Here is a 27,542-nt window from a genome sequence, read left to right on the forward strand (position 1 = left end):
TTAAGGGAGGGCTTGCTTATTTTGGCACAACACTGATCTGTTTAAGCTGGTTTGACAAAATTGCACCAAGCTGTGCTGGAGCGAATATGCAGTTCTGGAAATGCTGGGGTGTGGGGTAGAGGGTCTGCCAGGCGGTTCCACAGCAGTCAGCTCATGCCTGTCTGGATTAGCATTTCTAGCTCTGTGCTAGCTACGCTAGACCTGAACTGGCTTCGTGCTCCTGTGAGCTCCAGACAACAGGAATATAAAGCCAGCTGGAGTCTGGTTGCCTGGTGCTGTGCACAGCCAGCTCAGGTTTAGCAGGATTTAATAAGCTCAAGCTCTGCCTGATGCAAAGGCAGCTGAACTGTTACAGAACTGACCCTGGAAGCAGCCTGGCAGCGCTGGTTGTGCCCAAGATCAGACTTTTTCCTGGATCTGAGTTGTCTGTGCTTGAAGCCAGCTGGGGAATCTCTCTGTCTAAAAAAATCATTGCTCCACAACCCAAATAAAGCACAGATAGATAAGGGTAGTTGAATGTATGAAGCTGCAACTATTTGGGACAAGTACATCTTTCTCTTTTAATAACCATAGATGTAGTACTTTTACTGTGTCAAGAATCCCCAGATTTATTTTGCATGGAGCTGGAATAAAATTAATTGCAGTTATTAGATAGTTCCACTTATAAAGCTGCTGTTTGTTCCATTAGAGGTCTCTTTCCATGTTACACTCTTGAAAGTTGTCACTACATGGGAGAAATACCACACAACCTTTTTAATTACTGCTCAGTCAGCATTCAGTGATCATGCTCCACAGCCTTCCACAATGTATTGCCATATAAAAACTGAGCTGAAAAATGCTGAAAATCTTTATTGTAAATATCTGTATTCCTTAACGTCCCTGAATGTAGGGTAATGATGCTATAGAAGTTACCCAGCTGAATATACATTTCACTCCAGGTTCCTCTTAGAGAAGCTTAATCAGTTCTTCCATTGTTGTTTTACATATTCCTTATTGCTATGCTTTCAGAATAAATACTTTACTTTTCTTTCAAAGCCATCAATGCCAGCTAAAAGAGCCCAGCCAGCAGCCTCTCCCCGCTCCAAATGAGGGGTCACTAGAAGACGGTGAGGAGTTGCCTGCACAACGATATGAAAGAGACTTGGTACAAAAGTTGAAAGTTCTTAGACATGAGCTCTCTCTTCAGCAACCTCAGGCTGGTCACTGCCGCATTGAAGTATCCAGAGAGGAAATATTTGAGGTATTTGATTGACTTTTTACTACTATTAGCAGCTTTTGTAAGTCAAGGGATAAGTAAAACTGATCTTTGATTATAGCAAGTCTGCTTCACGAAAGAGGTGGTAAATACCACCAAGTGTTACAGAGTTGTCATGGAATTTGCTTTAGATTAGCGTTTTAACAGAATAATGTTTTCTGTAGTTGAGTAGCGATCTATCTATTACAGTAATGCATCTCTTAGTAGACTTAATTACAGGAAGGAAAGAAAATGTCTAATTGTAAAAATACACATACAGGAATCCTACCGTCAGATAATGAAGATGAGGCCAAAGGACTTGAAAAAGAGGCTTATGGTGAAATTTCGAGGAGAGGAAGGCCTGGATTATGGAGGAGTAGCAAGGTGAGATTTGGGGGTTTGTCTGATACTTTTTAACTTTAAAATTGTCCTTAAAGTGACCTGTGGCTGATACAATTCCCTTTCAAATTATCTGTTAATGGTGTATTTAAGTTATACGTGATCTAGTTTATAGGTAGTGGTCGTATGTTCAGTCCTCATTTCATGGTAGATTGGAAAATGGAAGCATGTGATTTCACAGTTGTCCCACAGCCCTCCTGGTGTCAAAGGCTTGTACTAAATGCTTTGGTTTGCCTTGGATTTGGGAACGTTACTGGTATTAATACCACATTGAGGTGTTTCTGTTTCCCCTCTTTCCCAATACGTACTCTGTTTTCATCACCATTACCCAGTGAATGTAAAAGGCTTGTTTAGGATAGGCTATCGATCTTGTTGCAGAAAGCACTGATCCCAGCAACAGGCTCCAGTTTCGTAAGTAAAAGTGTGATCAGCTCGAATTGTGAGGACTTTCAAGAAGCATACAGACTCCGAAGTAAAATCCAAATTACAGTAGAGGTTCTGTTAAATACACCTGTCTGATTTCCAGCTAAAGGACTGCAAGACAACAGGGGTTCCTTTTCATTATGTCTCAGCCACATTCAGGAGAGTCCTCTGATCTGTTGGAGCAGGAGTGGAGACAAACTAATCCTAACCAAAGGCATAAGCCATTGCTGGACAAAAGAAGGAAGTTGGAACGTTCTGAGCTGCCTTACCCAAGGCAACCTTGAGTGTCTCCACTATTGACATCCTATTGCCCTGATGGCTTTCATAATTGCCTATTTGCCGCAACAGACTCTTTCAGATCAGTACCGTTCCACTTCTAAGCATTAAAGTTGATAGTTCTCTCGGAATATTTTGGGGGATAGGTGTCCAAATTTAATAATAAAGGGGTATTTGTCATGGTGAGTTGGGAGGTCAGAAATAGGTGTAGTTCCATTCCGGTCCTTGTATGTTACTGAGGTGAGAGAATTTACCTAAGCCCTCCTCTTTTAATGTGTTTGGTGTGTCTGCCCCTTTTGGGCTCTGCTGAAAGCAGAAATTCTCTAGTCATCATGCATTTGCAGAAAAGCAGCTTTTCTAAAGACCTCCAGTGATTGAGCTGATTTTAAACAACAGATTTTTTGAATATTTCTTTATACTGTACAGGTTGCAGAGGAGCGGATCTCTTAGTCTCCAAATATCTGAACTCTGTACAAAGTCATGATTTTTTTTGGAAGTGGGTCTTGTTCAGACTCAGTTTGACGGTGTCGTCTAACAGTTCGCTATAGCTTCTCTAATTTATGTTAATCTCTTCAGTACTTCTAAACTAAAACAAGTCTGCCTGTGAGTGGAGTAAGACACTTTATGGGTTTTTAAGCCTACCTTTTTGGTCTGCAAATGGAGGGCAGTACAAGGTGATCTGATTTTGAAATAAGCATTTAATAACTGATGACTAGTTTGATGATTCACAATAATTGTGTTGTCTGAAACTCAAGTGGAAGTTGCACCCTTCTAAAATACCTTTTTTCTTTTTTTTTTTGGCAGAGAATGGTTGTATTTACTGTGCCATGAAATGTTGAATCCCTATTATGGACTCTTCCAGTACTCCACAGATAATATTTACATGCTGCAAATCAATCCAGACTCTTCTATCAATCCTGTAAGTATTAACTTCTGAGCAACATACCTACTTTAACAGAGGTCCCCTGCAGTTTGTTGTTGTAGCTGTTCTTCCATGACAAGAGCGTAAACTGAAGGGTAAAGCAGAATAAGAATGTGTTAATGAGTCTTAATACTGATTTAGTATGAAGCAGAGCGGTTTCGTTCAGAAATAAAAACATGGGAGAGGAGGTATCCTTTGATAAGTATCTGATTTCTTTGAGACTCTTTGGTACTGCCTGGGATGCACGATGATTCTGAGAAGGTATACGTAGGTGAAATTCATCTTCACTGTGAATGCAGGCCGTTGTGTAAACAGTGTTGCATCCTAAGCAGTGTTCACCCCATGACTGCAGGGGCTTGCTTGCCCTTTCTCAATAAGCTGCTGTGCTGGCTTTTTTTCTCACTAGAGAAATTGTATTGATGCAGACCCTAAAAGGAGCAGCAATTCTGTATTAGTACAGGGGAATTTTTCCTGACGTGACATTTCCTGACATTTGCTCTGTAAGATGGGGGAGATAGATTGGAAAAATCTCAACCACAGGACTTATGCCTCAGCTTTCAAAAGTCAGTTTAAAAGCAGCATGAAAGATATGAAGGAAACGAGCACATGGCCTGCTTCCTCAAGAGAAAAAAATGGTGGTTTTTAACCCATTTTGATGGTTAAATACAGAATAAACTAATTTGTTTGGAATTGTCGTATCTTGGATTCTGGGGATTTCATGGGGATTTTCTTTTCCCGAGCTCTGCCCTTTGAGAGGTCTAGAGGACTTGTATCCAATTTATTAGTCAGGTAATGCACAGAGACTTGTTTGAGGCATTTAAGCATTAAATGGTTCTGTTCTTGGTTATGCTATGAGGAAAAATGGTGGCTCCTCTTGCCCAGAGGGTTGCAGATAACTTGCATTGAACATACGACTGGCACAGATGTAACCACAAGATGTCAGTGTCCTCCCACTGCCTGATTTTTTTTTTTCCTCTCCTCTTTCCCTGCAGGACCATTTGTCTTATTTCCATTTTGTTGGTCGGATAATGGGTTTGGCTGTGTTCCATGGACACTATATCAATGGGGGTTTCACAGTTCCCTTTTACAAACAGCTTCTGGGGAAGCCCATTCAGCTCTCCGATCTGGAATCTGTTGACCCAGAATTACACAAAAGTTTAGTCTGGATTTTGTAAGTACTGTATTTGTCAATTGCCTTACTGTAGAGAAGATGGGGTAGAGTATGTTGGCAGTAGAGAAAAAATGCTTTATAGAAACATTTGCAAAAATCTTGTACAATATTTTTGTACAGGGAGATCTGTACAAAATTATTAAACTACTGTTTCTATGTCAAAAAGCTCAAGGTACTTGAGGAGAAGTTCTCATTGCAAACTCTGTGCTAGCTCTCCTTGCAGCAAGGTAGACTAAATCCTTAAACGTTGCATGGGTGTGGTAGAACACCACAGTATTAAAATCCAGACTCAGGACAGCGTTCTGAGGGGAAGTACAGCCTTGTTCAAAAGAAAACTAACGTTGATTAAAAAGGAAAGAAATGGAATTAATTTAGGCTTCTGTACATTTACAGTTCAGAACAAAATCCACCATTTGGTGTAGCTTCGAGCCTCTTCAGCACTGCTTTGTATTATCTCAGGTTTTTTTTCCTAAATGCTGTTTTGAATTTTGTATTTAAAGTTACTGATGTTGTTGAAGTTCACTGCAATGTGATCTCTTCTGTGCTTCACACCAATACATGACAGCAGATCAGATTATTGCTGTGTGTGTATATATATATGTGTGTGTGTGTGTATATAGGGTTTTATTCATTATCCTGAGTACTACTAGAATTCGATAGATGACCCATATCTGATCAGGCTCTTCACCATGCCCTAAGCTATACAGAAATTGGTGATTGTGGCAATGTTCCTCTAGTGGTGTGAAATGCAGATGGCTGGTTACTAGGTTTATCCTGAAGAGTAAGTGTTCAAATAACAAACTGTCAGCATCACCACTGAGAGTTATCAAAATATCAAAAATACTAGGTTTACTTTTTATCTTTCTATTGCCAGAGAGAATGATATCACCCCAGTTCTGGACCATACTTTTTGTGTGGAACACAATGCTTTTGGGCGGATTTTACAGCATGAACTCAAACCAAATGGCAGGAATATTCCAGTGACAGAAGAGAACAAGAAAGAATATGTCAGGTATTGCAGAACAAAAATATATCCTGCAAATGTAGTGGAAAGAAGGTAGTGAACAGATGAATTTTTTTATATGGTGAAACTAATGAAATAAGTATTTTGGGGGGAAATACCTGAGTCATAAATGACATAAGCATTTTCACACAATGCAGTATTGTAAGACCTTGGAAGATGAAGCTGTGAAGTGTACTTTGGTTTTTCTGTTGATGGTGCAATAATTAATTGTTGATAGAAAAAGGAACTGATAAGCACTTCTTTCCTAATACAAAATGTGTGTTTTAAAACAAGTTCCCCTGTAAAACAAGCATTTTCGAGCTCTGCTATAAAAAGCCCAGTCCTATCTAGCTCATCATCCTTGAGTTTTTCTCTTTTTCCCCCAGGTTGTATGTAAACTGGCGATTTATGAGAGGAATAGAGGCACAGTTCCTGGCTCTGCAGAAAGGTTTTAATGAACTTATTCCTCAACATCTCCTTAAGCCTTTTGACCAGAAGGAACTTGAGGTATATGTTTTATCCACATGGAATATTGTTTTGCAATTTGTTTGATCCACAATCCAGCACTGATTTTAAAAAACAAAACAAACAAACAAAAAGCAAACCCACAAAACTTATTCCAATTTACTTACCAGAAAGCTGTGTATTTGTTTAACCAAACCCTTTTTGGTTTATTCTAGACATTCTTTGGGTTAACATTATTGAGAGGGCTACTTAAACAGGGAAAGACAAATACACCATGTTGTCTAGCCAAGGACTAATGCTCAAAGCAGGTGGGTCTGAGCAGGGAGGGAGTACTGCAGGTTTGAGGAATTGTTGGCAAGACATAACGTGTCACCTACCCCAGAACTTGTTTTCTTCAGTAACTGTTTTCATGCATGGCTGTTTCTATATTCACGCAGGGCATGGGTTACAGGGACTAAAATAGAAGTGTAGAGCATATAGAAAAGAAATGAATTTGTCTTATCATTTAATCCTGAGATGCAGAATGCTACCTCTTAAAATAATTCCTGTTAGAGCCATTTTTCCTCTGTTTTTGCCTTTTTTTTTTTTTTTTAAAAAAAAAGGCAACCTGTGGAATATGGCCCATTTGTGGTATTGGAAGCACTAGCCTCGTGCTAGTCGTTCGTGCATACTGATTAATCCCATTAAGTTACTGCATTCCATTTGCTAGCTGCTTGAAAAGCAGATTAAAAATCCATTAAATATTTCAATACTGTCTGCATCAGAACAGTCACAACTGTCCTAATAATGTAAATGAGCGTAAGTGGGTGCTGTCTTGGTGGCACAAAAACGCAGCTGCTAAATGGTAGTGCTCAGAAATGTGATCCTCGGTATGAAATATTGTGGGAAATTTAGAATATGACACACATTTTGTTTAGAGTGATGAAGTTTTCTCTATGCCATTTATTTGTCGTTGCCAGGGGAGGTGGTTAGATTCATGGCCAGCAGTGACTTCCCTTTACAGTATTTTGCAACCTGGTGTCATCTGGAAAAAAGATTGAAGTAATATGTCTGGTCTGTGTTAGAGCCTCTCACAAACGACATCAGAAAACAGATGAAAAGTTTCTGTAATTTGTTGTGGGTTATGGAACAACAAACGAACTAGGATGTTGCCATAAACAGAGCAGGATTCTGTTGTAGTTGGTATGGGCACCTCTAGGACAAACCCACACGAGGACAAGGATGTTGTGTAGCGCAGGTACTGGCATGCCTTCCTCCAAGCCTGTGCTGTACCCTCATAAAGATACGCTGTACTTTTCAGGTAGGATAGATTTAACAAAGCAGGTCTTGAATGGGCTTGTGACTCTTTCTTGCGAAAATTCTAGTTCTGGTAAGTGTACTCCTTGGCCTCAGTTTCATTGCAGTTTAACTGAGGAGATTTACTGCCTGCTCTAAACTGTTTTAGAGCGTTACCGTGCACCAAAAAGGTGGGTCAAGCGCGTAAAGAATGCTAGGCTTCGTGAAATAGTTGGATGTATGTTTTTATAGCTGCAAACCTGAAATGACTCCGAATGTTAAAGCATTTTCTAATCCTTTAACAGCTAATCATAGGAGGCCTGGATAAGATAGACCTGAACGACTGGAAGTCAAACACACGTCTAAAGCACTGCATGGCAGATAGCAATATCGTGAAGTGGTTCTGGCAAGCAGTGGAAACATTTGATGAAGAAAGAAGGGCAAGGCTGCTGCAGTTTGTGACGGGTTCGACGCGTGTCCCACTTCAAGGTTTCAAGGCTTTACAAGGTGACTGATATGGAGGCCAAGTTAATCTGTGGTGGGAGACAGAGATAAAAATCGTGTGGTATTTACTAGCCCCTTGTAGAATATCAGTGTATTACTGGATAACTCAAGCACTTACAAACATTAGATCCCAAGAGCAGTTTTTCATTTGTCAGCAGCGCTGCTGGTAGTGACCACTTTAGCCGTTGCTGATAGCGATACAAGCTGGTCAATCTGTCATCGTGTAGTACTTTGACTGGTGTCAATATTAGCTTATCAGTCTCCTACAACTCTGTGGACTGTTAAAGTAATTGCATGCAAGCACGCACGTGATTATAGAGCCGACCGAGCAACTTTTTCACATGAAAGTTGTATTCCCTTCTTTGTTTGGCAACAAATCATTAGACTTTAAAACAAATTCCTGAAAATTGCAATTTTTGTCATGAAAAGTTGGCAGTGTCCTAGGCTGTTGTGATTCTCCAGGTAACATTCTGTCTGTTGGCTGACAGTAAACTGATGTTCAAAATTAAAATACATATTTCTGTCTTACAAGAAAAACCTTGCACTTAAGTCTTTTCATTTTTGAAGGTGCAACTTTGTTAATATAAAATGTAGCAGCTTTCCAAAATACTAGTTTGCAAATTCATTGTCATGAATAGCCCTAACGCTTCTGCCATCAGCTGCAAATCTGATCTACAGATTTAGCCTATGACACTTATGTTTGCGGCTGGAACTGTAATTTTCTATCTTGCCTTTTTAGAAGTAGCAAAATCTGTGTGCATGAATGATGTTTTGTTGAAGTGCATTAACTAGAATGTCTGTCTGTAAGGTTCTACAGGCGCTGCAGGACCCAGACTGTTTACCATCCATTTAATAGATGCAAACACAGACAACCTTCCAAAAGCCCACACTTGGTAAGATGAAAACATTCTGCATGTCAGTGCTCACTTTCCCTTTGTCTTGGTTTAAAGGAGTCATCTCTCTTGGTCCTGGCTATGGATTAGCCATGCGATACACATAGATGAATCCAAGCGTGCTCTGCTACCTTGGGAATATCTGTACTCTGCAGCCAGCAAAATAATCAACTTCTCTTCTTACAGCTTGATTTGTCTTTTGTACTATCTGTGGTTTTTGTTTATCCCAGAGTTGATTATTCTGGATAGTGAGATGTTTGTAAGTTTATTTCTACGTGTTCAGCAGAAGTATTCACTGAGAAAAGACTCATAGCAGTGAGCCCTCATCCAGGGTTACAAAGAACAGTTTTCAGATGTACAGTGTAGGAGAAGTGTGCTATTGGTACAGTATAGGCACAGAACTGAGCTCTTGTACGGAAGTCTCACTCTATCAGAGACAGGAAATCATTTCAGCAGAGGCACAGATTGTCTGCAGGCAGAGCAGGGAGAAGGCCTGTCTGATGTCTTGCTTTATTTGCAAGTCTCCTGCATCTGCCACCTGCCTCCTCCTCCCAAACGCTCCCCTATTAAGTCATGCATTCCTGCTGCAGAAGTACAGTTGTTTTTTATCTTGTCTCCTTTGGCCACCGAAGTGGCTGAGGTTTTCCTTTGATTTTTAGAAATTCTCTCTATATGTAGCTGGTCTAGATTTTTTTTTCAATAAATATTTTCAATTCATATGCTGCAATGTGTTGTTATTTTACCTCTAGCTTTAACCGGATTGACATTCCGCCTTATGAGTCATACGAGAAGCTTTATGAGAAGCTGTTGACAGCTGTGGAAGAGACATGTGGGTTTGCTGTGGAGTGAAAAAGCAACCAAAGGAAACAGATGCTAGCTCATGGACCACCAAATCAAAAGCTAGAAGAAGCTTGCTGTGAACTTCCTGCTAAGCTGTCTGAAGCATCGGAACTCTAGACAACTTAGAGATGGGGCTGTTTCCCTTCCGCCGCTGGTGGATGAGGGTGGGGGTAGGGGCTTTTGTTGGTGGTTTCCAACTCTATTTTCTCCCCTTTGTTACAATAACCCCTTCCCTCTTCTTCCATCCCCCATAAAATGAAATGCAGCCAAGTTCAGCATTTGGCTTTGGTTACACAGGTTATTCTGCTAGATTTGTAACACATATTGTGATAGGGTCAGTGACCTGTGGGGTTTTTTTAATAGGAGAATCAAAGTGTAATTAAGAATGAGCTTGATTTGCTGAGGACTTGCCACTGGTAGGTGTACCTGGTTAGTTTGTCTTAAATCAAGCTTGAGCCCTTGTCGAGTCCAGCGTGTCTGACTGGCACTGGAATTTGCATTGCACATTTTAAACACCTGTTTAAAAAGTAAACTTCTAGCAGAAAATACCTCCATATGAACATTTAACTGAAAGGTAAAGAAATCCAAGCTCTGCCTTAGCAGGAAGCTCCCAGTGGAAGCTGTGGCTCACCTTGAGAAAAGTGAAGGAATCTGGGACAGCTTAAATGGTGTTGTATGATTTCTTTTTGGTTGTCCTGGCTGAAATCTAATTGTTTTGCACATGAAAACAATTATTTCCTCCTGCAGAATTACTTTCCATAGTTAGTTCAGATCTAAGTACCTTGCAGAGAAGCCTTGTAAGGAGGAGACGGAGGATAAAAATCTCTTCAGTCCCAAAGCTGTGATTTCTGTGCCACTGCTTTACCCGAGATGTATTTGTGTGGCTTCAAATTCTAAGACTCACATGGAAATAGCTAAAAGCTAAGTTAACAGAGCAGACTTCTGTTCTGAAGTTTTTGGCCTTGGGAAAGGTTTATTTGGAGGTTGAGGTAAAAGGGTAACTATATAGTGAGTACATTTTAAATGTTATGGAAAGCTATTGGAAGAATTTATGACTTCAGTTCTGTAGGGATAAAAATTTCTCCAGAGGGCCATATAAGGCTATTTTTTCAAATATCTGAAACTAATATTAAAAGGTTTGTTCTCTAACACATTGCTAAAATGACTTCCCAGGGGAAACAAAAGCAAATCAAATACCTGAATCACTAACATTTTTTCCAGTTTGCACACCAAGATGAGACAGTATTTTAACAAATAACACAGCTTCAGAAAGACCCAGTTATCTGTCAAACATGTCTAAACTTCAGTAAAGCAGACTTGCTTGTATAGGATTTTTTTCTTTGGCAAGCCTGATTTTTAGAGAGATTCATTACTGAAACATTTAACAGATGTTATGTTTATGGAATAGCGCATTGAAATTCAGCTGTGGGTAAGAGATCATTCTTAGAAGATGTCTACTGGAATACTTCTATTTTGTCTTTTTTTAATTGAATTTGATAATAGCTTTAAACTGTGATAGGACAGAAGGTAGACACTTGTCAAAGCCCTGGCATCTTTCTCTGTTATGTTTGTTTGTGGTTTTCTTTTTTCCATTGACCATAATTCTTGTGATTTGTTGTTGGGAGTAAGGATTGCATTGGAGGTGTAAAATTGTACCATATTGTGAGATTTGCACGGGGTGGCTAAAGATGCTCATCCTGCAAGACTGTACAGGAGAGGCATATTTAGACCCATGTTCTGTAGGAATCTTTTGGCACTTGGGGACCAGTTTCTGCAGTACTGGTGGTTGGGACGTAAATGAAACTATGTGACTCTTGCAGAGAAGAGAGGAAATGCAACTGTCTGCAGAGAAGCATCTGTATGGTCTTGGGCTGAGTAGCAGAATCCCCACAGCCCTGCCTTTTCAAAATGGCTGTGAAGTCATACCTGTTCATAGAGTGTATTTAATCCTTTCAGTACGTTTGAATGTGCAATAAACCAGTCAGATAGGAAAAAAACCAGAATGGATTATTGCCCAAAAGCTTTGCATGCAATCTCATGTGGATTTTTCACTAAAAGAGTTTAAAAAAAAAAAAGATACTAAAGCCCACTGCTAACAAAAATCCTATCACGCAAGCTCTACGTGCAGCACAACTGGCTCAGTAAAAACCAAGCGAGGTGAAGGTGAAGGCCCTTGATTTGGAGATCTATAGGTCAAGTAGCTTTATGTCAATGACACAGTTGACATATGATAGTTCCTAATGTCTTTGCTAGGTCAGTGTTTTATTGAATGCACAAAATAAGAATAGGCAAGGATTGTTGTTTTGAAAAGTCCGTCTGTTTTTTGCTGTATTTAAAAGCCCTTGTCAAGGTACCTCCTCCATGCTGACAGTAATGAGAATAGGGCACTGTCTTTTTAACTATTTCAGTTCTCTCTTAAACAGCTTCACCACCTCTCCCATCGTGTTGTCTTTGCAATTTTGTGCCACTTCAGTGACGATGAAGACTTTTTTTGTGTTGTTCTGTACATGCATTTGAGGCAGGCCTTAAAGCTGGTTGGGTGGATGGAGGAAAATAAAGAAGTGAGGCAGAATGGGTTTTAAGCGATGGCTTGTTCTTCCTATGGCTGGTGTCAAGGCCAGGGAAGGATGAAATGCAAACAAGGGTTTGCGTGGCTTGAGCCATTGACTCTCTGAGCTCTCGGGAGCTGTCGGATAACCTCAGCTATCTGAATTTGTATGTTTATTCCCACTTGGTCTGCCAGCACTTGAACTGGTTGTTATTTCTCAAACTTGCCCAAAGAATAACATCAAGTCTGGTGTTCATTTTGTCATTACACGTTCCACCTTGTACACGGATACTCTTGGATCTGACCTGAAGGAAATACAAGGTACAGTGTGTCTTTTGTTCCTGTCCTAAAGGCAAACCTAAAAGCTGGTCCATTGGCACAGACCTTCAGTGCTTGCCCTGATACTGCTCATCAGCCTATACTATATGCTCAGGGATGTAGGAAACCACCACTTTGCTCGTGTTTTAAATCGGGAAGAAACGAGACTGTTCTATGAATGTTAGCGTTAACTTGGGCATTATGTTAGACGAGACCCTGCTTCAAAAAGGCTGCTCGAAGCTCCAGATGGTGAAATCAGCATTTGCTCAGCAGTGTGTACTTAGTTCAAGTTGAGGTGGTTATGAAATCCAACAGATTTTGTAAATTAGTGATCCAGACACCGGGCCCTCTGGAGCCGGTGCCCAGGTTCAGGGCCGCGTGGCACAGCAAGTTCCCAGAAACACAGTATGGATCTGTTTTTAATTTCTTAATTTTTTGTTCCTCGACCACTTTATAATGTATTTTTTTAATTTATTATTTTGTAATGTCATGTTTAAGTATTGCTGCTATCCTTGTTATTCTTCCCACTGTTTTTATTGCAGATTTATTTTGTGAAAGTTGTACACTAATGTTTCATTTTATGTCTAAATCAAAGTATTTAAAGAAATACTAGTTCTATTTAATGTGGTTATGGAACCAGCTGGAATAAACAGTGATTGTATAGTAGGCTGGACCCAGGAGGTCATGTTCATTTTTGTTACATATGCAATAAACTCACAACTTTAAACTCTTGGTATCCACCATTTTGTTTGTTAAAATATTTATGGAAGTCACAGGAAAACTGATATGCTTATAATTAAGGAGTGTGGTCGTGCTGTGTTTAGCTTAGCTGGAGATGGGGGTGGAGGATAAAGGCAGAGTGTTAAAGGCAGCAACAACAGAAAAATACTGCTGTCATTAAAAATTCTGTAGCATTACAAAATACCGAGTAAGATTTTTTTAAAAAAAAATAAAATAATCGTTTGTTTGACAGACACAGAGTTCAGTGTGATGAAGCTGTCCTGGTGTTAGCAGTGACGGGTCTCATGAATATTGAGCATCAGTGTTTTCTCACAAAACTGGCTCACGCTGTTCCGAGTTGCAGCACCTCTGCGGTGGGATTGTGGTTGTGGTAGCTAACTCAGTGGACAAGGTATGGAAATGCAACTGGTTTAACAGATTTATATGGACTGCCCAGATAGAAGTCGTCCTTTCCAGGTAGAACACTTTGTTTTATTCATTCTTTAACTGATTAATTACCAGCCTTAATCTTTTTCCTTTCTTACCTTATTATTTGTCCTGTTATTTTTCCAAAACCTCAGTTTTCAGGAAAGAAGTTATAATCCCCCCCTTAATGAGAGCTGGAGAAAGATTCATTAATGCTGATGAATCTCCGCTTTCCTGTTTGGTGGTTTTTCTAATTAGTAGTGTTTTGCAAGTGGAGAAAGACGGGTACGAATTTGAGGACGGTGCTGGCAGTGATCGTTCAGTGCTCAGTGTTGGTGTGCGCTGCAGCAGAGACTTCCCTCTCCAAAGCTGAAAGCTAGGATTTCTTCAATCTGTGTGTATTTTTTTTTTAAAAAAAAAGGGGGGGGGGGTGGGGAAACAATTCAATAATATTTCTTATTGTTTGAGTAACTTCACAATGTGATCAAATGCAGTACCATACAATGAGCGAATGACCGGGGAGTTGGTTTCACCCACCCCCTCATTTCAGCCAGCAGCTGGGATTGAACAACTTTTGCCTGATGGTTCGGAGCAAGAAATGCTGTCAGTCCTTCAGTGCTCTGTCAAACACTGGTCCTGCTTTGTGTTTTTAATAAATACTTTTTGGGAAGTATTCCTCATTTCTGGTATCCTTTTGGTATGCGGACATAGAGGATTCCTGTAGCCTGCTCCAGTGGATGTGGTATGCTGTAGAGGGGTTGCTGTGGGACGTCTGCACTATGTGAACTTTTTGAAGACATGATAAAAAATTAACATTTCTGTGAAGAAATCATATAGAGCTCAAGTAATTGTCTCTTTTATTGGAAGCTTGGCAAGTCAAATTCCTCCAGTTAAATTTTCCAGTCTCTGCCTCTTTCTGCAGGACATGCAAAGCCAGACTATGAGCAGGAGCACCGGTCTTGTAGTGGCAATTTATATTCTGATTTATGATGATGCTTCTGTGTCCTGGGCACTCTGCCTGCTTGGGGAAAGACAGCCCCTGCCCACTAGTACGTACTTTTAAAAGACACAGCAGAATGGGTTTTTAATTCACAAGCAAACTTCTTTATATTTTGTGTCGGTGCTTTACAGTTTGATGCCTAGCCAAACCCTCCTTCTCGCTTCCCTCTTCAGCCTTTCTTTACCTGTGGCTTAGGGTAAAACCAAAACCCCAAAGCTTTGCCAATAAATAATCACAGATTAAATCCTTTCAGGTGTGAAGCAGGATGGAGGGCAGGAGGAGAGGATGCTGCCTCTAATTCTAATTTGAAACAAGATCAAACAAGATCAGAAGGGGATTATAAATTTCTATACTGAAATAGAAATAATTTCTATTCCTTCTGCAATCTCACAACTGCTTGCTGGATGGATGGATGATGCAAACAACACCCAGCTGTCCTGCAGACCCTCTCCCAGCCTTGGCTGCAGCATTATTTTATTGCTTATATCCCTCTAGGGAATAAGAGCCCCTGACATGGGACGCCGATGCTGCTGTGTTGTAGAGAGACGCGATAAAAGAAAATCTGCCTGGAGAGCTCGTGGCTGGATGTAAGATGATGGGAAGGAGACTAGGCACCAGCAGGTTAGAAGGACAGATGTTTTCTTGCCACCACAACCTGGCTTTTACGGTCTGCAGAAGAGGGGTGTTGCAGGGACGGGTAAGCGTGGCTTTGCAGATGGCTGCGGGAGAATCATGCCAAGTTTGCAGATCTCTATCCCAGATCCAGAAGGAGTTGGCACCCGAAATGGAGGTCAGGCTGCGGCTGGAAACCATATGGCTGAGCCACAGCAGTCCCTGTGTAGGGACGGGGAGAGAAATTTTCCTGGAGGGCTGGGGAGAGCCTGGCACTGGTGGGGGTATTTGGTCAGGTTTTAGGACAAGATCTGTGGGAGAAACCTCCTGGACATGGTGATGAGGTGGAAAAGATATGCAAGCAACATGAGTCTTGCTGGTCCAACCTGGTCTCTTCTACAGAGGTAACCCTGGTCAGAGAGCTACCGTACATTGCATCTTCCTGGGCTGGTGTAAAGCATTTGGCCTGGGAGATTTTGAAATTAAATTTTAATTGGATGCTGATTAAATGAGTCCGTCTGCGTCCCCTGATTCTGGTCTTGGACACGGCCAGGCAAACCTGCCATCAAAGTCCCGCAGGCATCAGGTCCGGGAGCGTGTCTGGCCGCTGCTGACCCCAAAGGGAGGTGGCCAGTGATACCTGCCTTGGGCAGCTTTTCCTGAGCGTGCCGAGGATGTGTAGGACTGATGCTTTGCATTTTGGTACGGATCTGGAAGGGGTGGGGGCAGTGAGATGTCTGCACGATGTGGATCTGGGCTGGATGCTCCGATGGGTACATCTGCTTGGTCTGGCTCCGCAGGAGCGTAGCAAGCGAAGGTCCTTTATCCGAAGGGACTGATCCCTGCTGTCTGATGTGGGCTGCGTTTACCGTCACCGGGTGCCTGTACTGTCCTTTGACGCAGCCTCATATTTGGGCAGTGGCAGGGCCAGGGCTGACCCCCTGCAGCACCAGCTCCTGCAGCCATGGGTGGGCTGAGCCCACCTCCTGCGTAAGCCCCTGCCACCCCCCGGCACTGCCCCATAGCGGGGTCCCTGCCTGAGACAGCCGCTGGCCGAGAGGGAAATGTGACGTCCTGGGTGGCTCCGTGTCACTCGCTTCACCTCCACGAGCATCGATGGCCGTGGGGTGGGGGGGATGACGACAGGGTGGGGTCCCCCAGCACCCACGTGCATTGCCAGAGTGGGGACCCCCCCGTGCTGGGGCTCCTTATGCCTTTGCTTTTGGGTGGAAATCCAAAGGGAGCTCCCTCTGCTTCCCAGGCATTGAAATTTCATCCCCGTTTCGCAGGATGGGGGAGACGGTGGTGGCACATGGGCAGCCTGGGAGGGTGGTCCGCGGGGAGCCCTCGGCAAATGGCTCATCTCAAAGGCTTTGGCTGAAATGATCCGGAAAAGCGGTTTCCAGAGGACTTGCAGTGGGAGCCCGGAGCCCAAATTCCCTCCAGGAAATTGGTTTTTGGACTAATCTGGCAATAAACTAGTTTTCAGTAGAGTTCCCAGATAAAAACTTAACTGTGAGAAGGACATTTAGCAAAAGGCTCAGGGCGAGCTCAGTGATCAGAACTGCCCCGCCGCAGGGGAGCTGACTTTTATCCTTTTATTTATTACTGTACTCGATATCTCTTACCGGCCTCGCACAGGCGGCAACAGCACCGTGTCCCCCGGCAGAAGGGCTTAACCTGGTGGCACACCGGCGTGCGACACGGGCACCCACCTCGCGCAGGCAGCACCTCTCCAGAGCCCCCCGCAGCCGGGCCATGGCCCGGGGGACGGCAGGGGTCGAGGGTGGGCAGGCTTGCAGCAGCCCGGTGCCAGCTCTAGGGGTATTTGCTGTAATTTTTGGAGAGCAGTGTGCAGAGGAAGGGGTTGAGGCAGCTGTTGCCGTAGGCCAGGCAGGTCACGAGGAAGTTGATGGAGGTGATGGTGGTGCCACCCTGGTCCCCCTGCTCGTACCAAGAGATGCTGAAGAGCTGCCACAGCCAGAAGGGCAGGAAGCAAGCCCAGTAAGCGAGCACGATGCTGAAGATCATACACAGGGGACATTGGCTGGTTTCCTCCATGCTGAGAACAAGAGCCCGCTGGGACCTCCAGTATCACAGAATCACAGAATCGTATAGGTTGGAAAAGACCTTTAAGATCATCGAGTCCAACCGTAAACCTAACACTACCAAGCCCACCACTACACCATGTCCTGAAGCACCTCATCCAAACGTCTTTTAAATCCCTCCAGGGATGGGGACTCAACCACTGCCCTGGGCAGCCTGTTCCAGTGCTTGAGAACCCTTTCAGTGAAGTAAAATTTCCTAATATCCAGTCTAAACCTCCCCTGGCGCAACTGGAGGCCATTTCCTCTCATCCTATCGCTTGTTACCTGGGAGAAGAGACCGACCCCACCTCGCTACAACCTCCTTTCAGGTCGTTGTAGAGAGCGATGAGGTCTCCCCTCAGCCTCCGCTTCTCCAGGCTGAACAACCCCATTTCCCCAGCCGCTCCCCATCAGCCTTGTGCTCCAGACCCTTCTCTGGACACGCTCCAGCCCCTCCATGTCTCTCTTGGAGTGAGGGGCCCAACACTGAACACAGCATTCGAGGTGCGGCCTCACCAGTGCCCAGTACAGGGGCACGATCACTGCCCTACTCCTGCTGGCCACACTATTTTTGGTACAAGCCAGGATGCCATTGGCTTTCTTGGCCACCTGGGCACACTGCTGGCTCATATTCAGCCGGCTGTCGACCAGCACCCCCAGGTCCTTTTCCGCCAGGCAGCTTTCCAGCCACTCTTCCCCAAGCCTGTAGCGTTGCATGGGGTTGTTGTGACCCAAGTGCAGGACCCGGCACTGAGCCTTGTTGAACCCCATACAATTGACCTCGGCCCATCGATGCAGCCTGTCCAGGTCCTTCTGCAGAGCCTTCCTGCCCTCCAGCAGATCAACACTCCCGCACAACTTGGCGTCATCTGCAAACTTACTGAGGGTGCACTCGATCCCCTCATCCAGATCATTGATAAAGATATGAAACAGAACTGGCCCCAAAACTGAGCCCTGGGGAACACCACTTGTGACCGGCCACCAACTGGATTTAACTCCATTCACCACCACTCTTCGGGCCCGGCCATCCAGCCAGTTCTTTACCCATCGAAGCATACACCCGTCCAGGCCATGAGCAGCCATTTTCTCCAGGAGAATGCTGTGGGAAACAGTGTCAAAGGCTTTACTGAAGTCTAGGTAGACAACATCCACAGCCTTCCCCTCATCCACTAGGCGGGTCACCTTGTCGTAGAAGGAGATCAGGTTGGTCAAGCAGGACCTGCCTTTCCTGAGCCCATGCTGGCTGGGCTTGATCCCTTGGTTATCCTCTACATGCCGTGTGATGGCACTCAGGATGATCTGCTCCATCAGCTGCCCCGGTACCGAGGTCAGGCTGACAGGCCTGTCGTTCCCCGGGTCCTCCTTCCAGCCCTTCTTGAAGATGGGCGTCACATTTGCTAATCTCCAGTCAGCAGGGACCTCCCCAGTTAGCCAGGACTGCTGGTAAATGATGGAAAGGGGCTTGGTGACCACATCTGCCAGTTCCTTCAGTGCTCTCAGGTGGATCTCATCAGGCCCCATGGACTTGTGAGTGTCTAAGTGGTGCAGCAGGTCACTGACCATTTCCCCCGGGATTATGGGGGCTCCATTCTGGTCCCTGTCCCTGTCTTCCGACTCGGGGGCTGGGTACCCAGAGAGCAATTGGCCCTACTACTAAAGACTGAGGCATTAAGTACCTCAGCCTTTTCCTCATCCTTGGTCACTCTGTTCCCTCCCCCCTCTACTAGGGGCTGGAGATTCTCTTTAGCTCTCCTTTTGCTGCTAAGGTATTTGAAGAAGTATTTTTTGTTGTCTTTTACGGCAGTAGCCAGATTGAGCTCTAGCTCGGCTTCGGCCCTTCTAATTTTCTCCCTGCACCACCTCGCTACAGGTCCTAGCCAGCTTGGTGCACAAGCAGCAGATGATGATGCCTGGGGTGAGGATGCAGGTGTTGAAGAGGACGGTGAGATACACCTTGTAGGTCCCCATCCACCAGCTTGGGTGGCACATGCGCTTGGTCACCCCGTCACGGTGGCTGGTGCACAGGTCGACAGGGATCGTGGTGAGGAGCGCGAGGAGGAAAGCCACCAGCCACACCAGGCAGGTGACCGCCCGCTGGTGGTCCCTCAACCTGCACAGGGTGTCCAGAGGCCTGATGACGGCCAGGTAGCGCTCGGCGCTCGTGATGGTGAGGGTGAAGATGCTGGCATCATTCATGGTGAGGAGGTCAGGGCTGAAGAAGATCCTGCAGCCCAGGCCTCCGAAGTACCAGTCCCACACGAAGTACGTGCAGACCACGAAGGTGATGGTGGGTAAGTACAGGAGATCGGCCAGGGCCAAGGTGACGATGTGCACGTACTTGGAGCCGGTGCGCCTCGTGGGGACCACCAGCGTGTAGATATTTCCCACCAGCCCAACCACGCACATGGCAGCCAGGATGCAGCCGAGGAAGGAGATGACCAAGAGGTCGCCGGTGCTTTCGGAAGAGGCATTGGGCTGGCGGCGGTGTTTTTGGGGTAGCAGGGCACCAAGACACGTGTGCTCAGCTCCATCCTCCCTCGCCGAGAACTGCCCCGGGGAGCTCTCCTGGAGGAAATCCCGGGCTGCAGAAGCGGGAGCTGCCGGCTGACCTGTCCCAGCAGCGGGCTGGCAGCGGGATGGGGTGGCAGCAGCAGCAGCAGCTCTCTGCTCCGGCGAGCACTGCTCTCCCCGGCGCTGCCCGGAAAAGCCGTTTGCCTTCCCCACACGCAGCGAGAGGGGGACCAGCCTCAGCGGAGGTGGGGTTTGTCCCTCTGTCCTCGCAGCAGGGATGCCGAGACACCCCAGCTGCCCACCAGCCCTTCCCGCTGCCTGGGGCCCCTGCCCCGCTCCTTCCATAACGTGCATTGCTGCAGACAGATCATTTTCTATGAGATTTGGTTTTAATTACTATTCTTTTTTATTTTTCCCCATCTCCTGGGTCTCTGCAGGTCTGGTTTGAGCTCGGGCTGGGAGGCTTCGTGGGAGCGGGATGTGGCCCAGCCCTTGCCCTCCCTGAGGGGCTCAGCTTCCTGTAACCAGGTATCAAAGGAGAAATTAATGTCATCAAAAATTCATAGTGGTGTCTTGTCCCCAGAGCTGCTCTGTCGCATGGCTGGGCAGGGGGAGGGATGAGGGTTGCTGGATTTTAGGGAGTTTTTGGGATGGGAACTGGCCCCCACTGATCCGGTGCGAGGGTCCCAGGGAGGCGAGGAGAAGAGTCCATGGACCAACTTGGGTCCTTATGAGCAACATATGGGAGAGAGAAAGCTCCTGGCTTCACCCACGCTTTTGGGCTGAACTAGCAGCGCCGGTGACGGGGGAAGTAAACCTGGTCTGCAGGCAGTGAGGGCGCAGAGAGCCCCACGGCTCTGTTCTAGAGCCGCTTTGCACCCCAAAACCACAATTCAACGCCTCTAAAAGGCAGCAGAGCCCTTGTGGGGGATCACCCCCGGGTCTGGCTCCCAGCCCACAAGGGCTGCCGGGCCGTGCTGGGCCGTGCACCCGGGTTTCCCTTCCAGCAGCTTAACCACCGCGGCGGGATTGCTCGTCTGCACCCCATAGGGGACCTGTCGTCCCCCCCCCATGGCAGAGCACCTCCATACGGGACCTGCACCCCATAGGGGACCTGACTCCCTCCCTCCCCACCATGGCAGAGCACCCCCTTAGGGGACCTGCACCCCATAGGGGACCTGCTCCCCCCTCATGGCGGAGCACCCCATAGGGGTCCTGCCCCCCATAGGGGACCTGCCCCCCAAAGCAGAGCACCCCCTTAGGGGACCTGCACCCCATAGGGGACCTGCCCCCCTCCCCATGGCGGAGCACCTCATAGGGGTCCTGCCCCCCATAGGGGTCCTGCGCCCCCAAGCAGAGCACCCCCTTAGGGGACCTGTCCCCCTTAGCGAACCTGCCCCCTCCCCATGGCGGAGCACCCCCATAGGGTACCTGCCCCCATAGGGGTCCTGCGCCCCAGCAGAGCACCCCTTGGGGACCTGTCCCCCTTAGCGAACCTGCCCCTCCCCATGGCGGAGCACCCCATAGGGTACCTGCCCCCATAGGGTACCTGCCCCCATAGGGGTCCTGCGCCCCCAGCAGAGCACCCCCACCCCTAGGAAACACGTGCAGCTCCTCGCCCCGCCCCTTCCCCTTAGGCCCCGCCCCCTTCCCCGAAAACACTGGACGCCCGGAAGGGGGCGGGGCGAGGCCCCGTGGAGGACCGCCTCTCCCGCCTCTATGGTAGGTTTGCCGAGACGGGACCGCTCGGGCCGCCCGTCTCTCCCGCGCCGCTCTCCGCTCCCCGCCGCTCCTCTCTATGGTGCGGGGCGGTGCGGTCACGTGGCGCGGGCAGGCCGGAAGGAGCGGGGCAGCGGCGGCTAAATGAAGCGGGGCCGGAGGGGCGGCGCGGGGGTGGACGGGCTCGGTGAGTGCCGGTCGTGGGCCCCTCGCGGGCTCGGGGCGGCCTCTGCGTCCCGGGCGGGGCGGGGGAGAGCGGCGGTAGCCGAGCGGCGGGGAGGGGCTCGCTCCGGACGCCGGGGTTCGCGCCGGCGCTCCCCGCCTCGTCCCCTGGGCCTCGCCTGCCCCCCTCGGCGGGGCTTCGGTCGCTGCCCCCGGCTGGGGCCCTGCCCCGCGCGTTCCCCCGCTCTGGGCCGGGTCCTTCCCCCCCTCAGGGCCTGGGTCCCCCGCTCTGGGCCGGGTCCTTCCCCCCGTCAGCGCCGGGTTCTCCCCCCGGTCCTTTCTCCCCCTCCCCGGGGCCGGCCCCGCTCCCTTTCCCCCTCGGGCTCGGCGGCTGGCCCCGGCGAGGCCCTCGCCTCCCTCCCGGCCCTGGGGTCCTGCTGAGGTCCCGTGTGTGCCCCCCAGTAGGGAGCTGAAGGGGGCGGGGACCCCCAGGTACAATTCCCCGGCGCTGCTCTCCGTGGGCTCTCTCCCCCGGCTCGTTTCAGGTACCCCGGGCTGCGTGTTTGTACTCGGCAAGAAAAACAGCGTCGGCTCCGGAGCTGGTGGGGAAAGGCGGATGTAAGCTTGTTCGTCACTTCTGACCCCCGTCTTGTTGTGGAAACGCTTGGTGCCGTTGGGACATCTTGACATTTCAGGCATCTGCTGTGGGAGCAGAAAAGAAACCCAAAACACAGCTGTCCTCAGAGTTGAGGGATCTGTGGAAGCGATACTCCTCCTCGTCGTCTTCCCCCCACTCTCCCTATTGATTTGAGTGCTAGCTCAGCTTGGTGGGAGAGAGCAAACGCTGGAAGCGCTAACGTGCACAGCCTTTATATAACAGAGGTGTCTGATGGGTGTTTCTGCCCCTGGAGCTGCACTCGTTCCCCCAAACGGCCGGAGGAAGGTCGGGTTTTCACGCAAAGTATCCTGAGACCAAAGAGTTGCAGTTAACTCCAGCGTGCGTGTGAAGAGAGGAGCGTGAGCTCGCCCAGGCAGTGCTCCCGTGTGTCAGTTTGGGATGGGCAGAATGTAGGTTGGCTTAAAAAGTCGCTGTCGTCCCACAGATCTGCTGGCTTTGCAGCTGCACTCGCTGGAACCCCTGCACGGCTGCTGGGCGGGTAGCGGCCGCTTGCGCCCGGGAGGTTTTTCTTTTCATCTCACCTTGGCTTTATGACCTGAAGTGTTGTCTTAGAATGTCTTCTGACACCTCATCTTAGAGTCTTATTGAAAAATACTTATACCAGGAACATAGCTTTCATATGAATAAGTTTAGTTGTCGGTGTTTCTATTCAGCTTCCTTACTGCTCGTCAAGCAAGGTTCAGTTTCTGATGTGAAGTGTTATGGTTCGGTCACTGGTTTGAGACCTCTGATGCTTTTTAAAAAAGAAAAGCTTAATGTTGATGCTGTGCACTCTTATTTCCACTATCGAGGTATAATGCTGAGGGACTATAGCTCAGTTGTCTGCGTGCTTTTCACAGTGTCTCTTCTTGTCTGTCTTTTCCAGCTTACTGACTGCTATGCAGAGCAGCAGACTCTTCTTGCTTTATCTCGGGCAGCAATCCTAAAAGCAACAGCTAATTGCCTTGGTGGCTGAAAGGCACAGGCAGCATTAGTACTAAGACCTACGAGCAGATCCCTGTTTCTCTATTCTGCTATGTGGTGGTTGGTTCCTCTTTCTTACAATTTCTGCTGTCTCGATTGACGTACTCTGGAGCTGTTGCAGGTTTCCAGTAGTAGCAGTGGAGGAGAAGGCAGGCATCCCTGGTCAGGTGGATAGACTGGACTTTGCATGCTCAGTTATAAAGTGGCCTCCTCCTGCTTCCACACAGGATGGTATAAGAGCTTTTTGGCTCCAGCAATCTGTTTGGAAGGTGAGGGGGGATGTTTGAGACCCGTCACTCCGCAGACCCAAATCTTGAGCAGGTTCTGGTACATCCCTGTACGGGTACCGTGCCATAGGAGCGTGCAGCACAAACCATATAGTGGGACCCCTTTTCTTAAGGACTAGTAGAATTGCAGGGACAGCTTTTAATTACAGAACTGTGGGATTTACAGCTTCAATCTGAGCTTTTCACTTCTACAACGAATGCCGTGCAAAAATTCCACTGCTTTACATCAGGCCTTGCGATACTGTAAACATCATAATAGATTTCATGTGCTGGGTGTCTGCATGGTGTGACTAGATGTTAATAAACAATCATCTTGACAGGAGTTTGTGCCCGGAATACCAAAACTTGGGAAAGGACTCAGACGCGCTTCCTGAAGATCTGTAGAGACATTCAGCCCGCTTGGTAGTGCTGCAATTTGGTAACAGGCCTTCTTCGATCTCTTTTTCTTTCCTTCCTAGGATGTTTTCTTGTTGGCCGGGCTGCAGTCATCCTTCTTGGGCAGCTGCGTAAGTCAGGGCACGAATAACAGTTCCTGGAAGAGTGGCTGGGGTAGGCTTGACTGATGATAAGGTACATTCTAGTTTCTAGCAGGGTGCTGGCAGCCTGTTTGTGTTTCAGAAGCTGCCTCGGAAGTCCAAATTCCTGGGTAGACCAATGCTTTGTCTGCCTGAGAATGCAGTGGGCGTTACTGCTGCCGGCAAGCTATGATCACTGGCAGTGTGGCTTATGCTTTGAAATTGGACACAAATTGCTAAAAAGTCCTGTGGCAAAAATAGGTGGAGCAAGCATGCAACTCCGGCGACTTCGGCGCAGCTGGAGAGAGGCAGGAAGCGTATCTCGGGGGCCAGGAGCTGATTAGAAAGCCAGAGTAGCACAAACCCAAGTGTGAGAGATGTGGAGCCCTTTGGGTGTTTTTTAGTGCCTGCTGGAAGCAGCTCCCATTCATTAATTTGGAATGGGCGTCTTATTTTTATTTGTTTCTTTTTAAAGTCATTGTGAGTGGTTTACTGTGTCATAGTGCCGGCAGCTTGGCGCGGCGATGGGCGTCGGGGCTTGCCGCTGGCTGCATTCTTTTCGGGACACGCAGAACTGCTCCACTAATTCCTCTCGTCAGAAGCTAGGGGGTTTTTTTGCACATAGATTTGGTCTGGAGATATTTTAAGTCTCCATTTAAATTATTGAATTCAGACATCTTAACTACTTAAAGGAGAGGCGCTAATAGTCTCCGAAGTCTGTGTGTGCACTAAAATAATAGTGTTGTGTGTTGCATGCCTGGTCGATGGGTGGGCTTTTCAAGCTGCTACATGTAACTTCAATTACTCTCAGTAGGAACTATGCCCGATGGGGTAGGTGCATTTTTTTGATAGAGTGAGCAGTGGAAGGTGTGAAACATGCAGCTGGCTCGGGACACTAGCTATCTCCCGGTAGCAGCCCAGAAGATAAGGTTACTTGTGTACTGACGTGGTAGTTCCTGTGTTTGAAATGGAGCTAAGTAATGTGCTGATCAGCATTGGTCTCATGAGAAGAACAGTAGTTTTGTTTTAAGAAGGTTACTGGGACGGGGAAATCTGGGAAATTGGGGAGGGGTAGGCAGGGAGAACAGGAAAAAGAGAAAAACGCCACTTAGCAGTGTCCTGGTGGCTTGAATAAGTTATCCTTGCCAAAGCACTGAGATGTGAGATAACAAGGAATGTTTTACTGAGCTGGGATAATCTTGCTCTCAGCAGCCTTCATGTCGCTTTTATAGACTTTCAGGTTTATTTTGGAGTATCTCAGGAGTGACGTTTTTCCTCTGGGTCAGTGCTTAAGAGCTTGCGGTGGTTTTGAATTCATAACGGTCCTTGAGAAAGCTTAATTGCCAAGGACTAGAAATCATATTCCTGCTGAATGACACCTTCCTCCTAATTACCAGCGCTGCTGTGGTTCCTTCCCCGCGTTCGTGAGGGGAACTGTCAGTGTCTGATTAAGTGGAAAAAGCATTGGGTTTTGGGGAAAGATTTCAACATGGGGCAGCTGCTACCCTGAGTCATGATGCCATCTTGTAGTGATTCTGACCCAACTCGGGGGAAATTTGAATTAAGCACGGCTTCCTCGCTGGCTTTGGGGGAGCCTGACTCCTTTGCTGATGCCGATGGTGCCTGTCTCTTTCACAGGGTGACTTTTGGAGGCTCTCATTGTTACTCGTAAGGAGAAGTAAAGTTGATGGCTGAAATAAATCTGGGAGTGTATGTAGGTGTCAGGGTGACCTGAAATGTTTTCAGTTGGCTTCTGAGGACAAGTGCTGTATTGTTCGCTCTCGATCTGCTTACCTCTGTAAGGAGGCCAAGCTACTGTTTGCATTATTTAGATAAACATTTGGACAAGATCTGTAGAGGCATCATGTGATATTACTCTGTAGTATAAGGTGATCAGGATTTGTACTAGCTAGAATCTTTGTTTGGGGAATATAAGGATGGAAAATGGCCTCAATACTTTGTCTAAAGCACTTCTCGCACAAGGCTCCTGTGCTGCTTTGTCAACACTGATGTGCTCTTACCAAGCTGTGGGCACTGTTATTGCTGTTTTTTGTTTGGAGAAAGGAAGACAGCAGTTAGCTTTTTGCAGCCTTTGCAAAACCAGAGTTAGGAACATATTTACACTTCTGCTTCCAAATACCATCCTGAAGACATGATGCATTTTTATATTTGATGGAGAAGGGAGGGAAACCTCTCTTGCAGATCATTTTTGCTTGAAGGTACCTGAAGGCCGGAAGAAGGAGCACTTACCCACGTACCCGTGGCAAGTACGAAATGTTGTTGGATAAACGTGTTACAGTGGGATATCAGGGTGGAACAGGCAGCGATGTTGACAGCTGCCTGCAGCAGAGCAGCGATGCTGCCTAGAAGGCTTTCCTCCTCTCCCTGCTCTCGCTGTAGTGTGCTGTAATGCAATTTGAGGAAGATGACAGCAGCAGCATAATGGGGAAGCAGGAAAAGAAGCTTTTTCTCCCTTGCAGGAAACCAGCAGTGTAGGGTGTTTCATACCTCCCCTGCTGCTAGGATTTCCAGCTACAGATGAACAAGACTGGCAAGACCCATTAGCAGTAACTTGGCTAGCATAAATAGTTCGTGTCCTCTCTATGTATTGTTAAACCGGAATCCTATTGTAGTGGAGCAGGCTTCATTGTGTATAAACTGGGAGGTGCCCTTGGATCAGGCACGACTAGCACAGACCAGCTTGCAACGGCTGGAATGCACCTCTGACTTGAACACAGTGTCTGAAGAGTCCTCCTCAGCATAATGTTTTTGTGTTTGTTTAGCAGTCTGTGGCTGCTTTTACTGACCCTCTGTCCCAGATGGTTAAATAATCTGTTTGATGTTGTACTGTTGCAACACCCAGGAAAATAATTTATATTCTGCTATGTGAAGGCTTAAACAGTGTTGGACACTTGACTGTGATGACTAAGGGGTAGGCACACAAATTTGCAGCCTGAAAACAGTTGTGTCCTTAGGAAATGGTCTGACTGCAGCCTGTGTAACCTCTTAGCTGTGGCCTGTAGTGATTTTCTTAGTCTTGCACATGCAAAATGTTTGTTTCCCTTGGAGTGAAATTGTTAGGTACCTTGGAGTCTCCTAAATCTGCATGACTGTGGACCTGGAGAATTAATGTGCAGTGCTTCTTTCCTTGCTTTTTAGCTGGCCAGCTGATAACTCATTAATTTGTGAACTTTAATAGTCTCAGAAGAGAATGATGCTGGATGTGGAGCACTTCTAAATCTGGCCACGATCCAATTTCACTGGTTTTGGTTCTGATGTAGTGGTGTGCTTATGTCAAATACAAACTCTTTGCTTTTCTGTTATTTTAACACATGCTGCTTAAACCCTGCAATGGCTGCTGCCACGTGGCATGGGTGAAGTCAGACTGGACAACTGTTGTGGGCCTGGAAGGCTGCCCTCGGTTTCTGCTGTTGAGAGCCTGCTTGCTGGGCTGGAATCGGTTGGCCACAAAGCGAAAGTGTGGCTGCAAATAAAAGGAAACCCGGATTTACAAAAGCGGTTGCTGGCTGGCTTGAAAATCTTGTAACAAGTGGTCATCTGTGGTGCTTGAGCAGTAAGGACATAGTTAC

At 46.9% G+C, this 27,542-nt stretch overlaps 2 protein-coding genes and 1 pseudogene across 6 annotated transcripts in view; 2 read left to right on the forward strand and 1 right to left on the reverse strand.

Annotated features, from left to right (window-relative positions):
- The window catches only part of SMURF1 (SMAD specific E3 ubiquitin protein ligase 1), a 47,566-nt gene extending 34,433 nt beyond the window's left edge, over nucleotides 1–13,133 (forward strand). For 2 of the 4 annotated variants that reach the window (XM_072877854.1, XM_072877856.1), the window contains exons 10-18: nucleotides 1,036–1,240; nucleotides 1,515–1,618; nucleotides 3,137–3,251; nucleotides 4,247–4,425; nucleotides 5,300–5,437; nucleotides 5,815–5,935; nucleotides 7,474–7,675; nucleotides 8,481–8,565; nucleotides 9,315–13,132. In XM_072877854.1, the coding sequence (XP_072733955.1) occupies nucleotides 1,036–1,240; nucleotides 1,515–1,618; nucleotides 3,137–3,251; nucleotides 4,247–4,425; nucleotides 5,300–5,437; nucleotides 5,815–5,935; nucleotides 7,474–7,675; nucleotides 8,481–8,565; nucleotides 9,315–9,414 (1,249 nt within the window). In that variant the 3' untranslated portion in view covers nucleotides 9,415–13,132. Of the gene's footprint in view, nucleotides 1–1,035; nucleotides 1,241–1,514; nucleotides 1,619–3,136; nucleotides 3,252–4,246; nucleotides 4,426–5,299; nucleotides 5,438–5,814; nucleotides 5,936–7,473; nucleotides 7,676–8,480; nucleotides 8,566–9,314 lie in introns of all 4 variants that reach the window. The other 2 variants (XM_072877855.1, XM_072877858.1) reach the window with 2 other exon arrangements.
- Nucleotides 12,171–22,198, reverse strand: LOC140659120 (urotensin-2 receptor-like; annotated as a pseudogene).
- Nucleotides 21,366–27,542, forward strand: part of RNF216 (ring finger protein 216) — an 84,825-nt gene continuing 78,648 nt past the window's right edge. For both annotated transcript variants that reach the window (XM_072877583.1, XM_072877582.1), the window contains exon 1: nucleotides 21,366–21,533. The gene's annotated coding sequence lies outside the window, so the exon portion shown is untranslated. The remainder of the gene's footprint in view (nucleotides 21,534–27,542) is intronic.

The sequence above is a fragment of the Ciconia boyciana genome, chromosome 13 (assembly GCF_034638445.1).
Source record: "Ciconia boyciana chromosome 13, ASM3463844v1, whole genome shotgun sequence".
Taxonomy (NCBI): Eukaryota; Metazoa; Chordata; class Aves; order Ciconiiformes; family Ciconiidae; genus Ciconia; species Ciconia boyciana.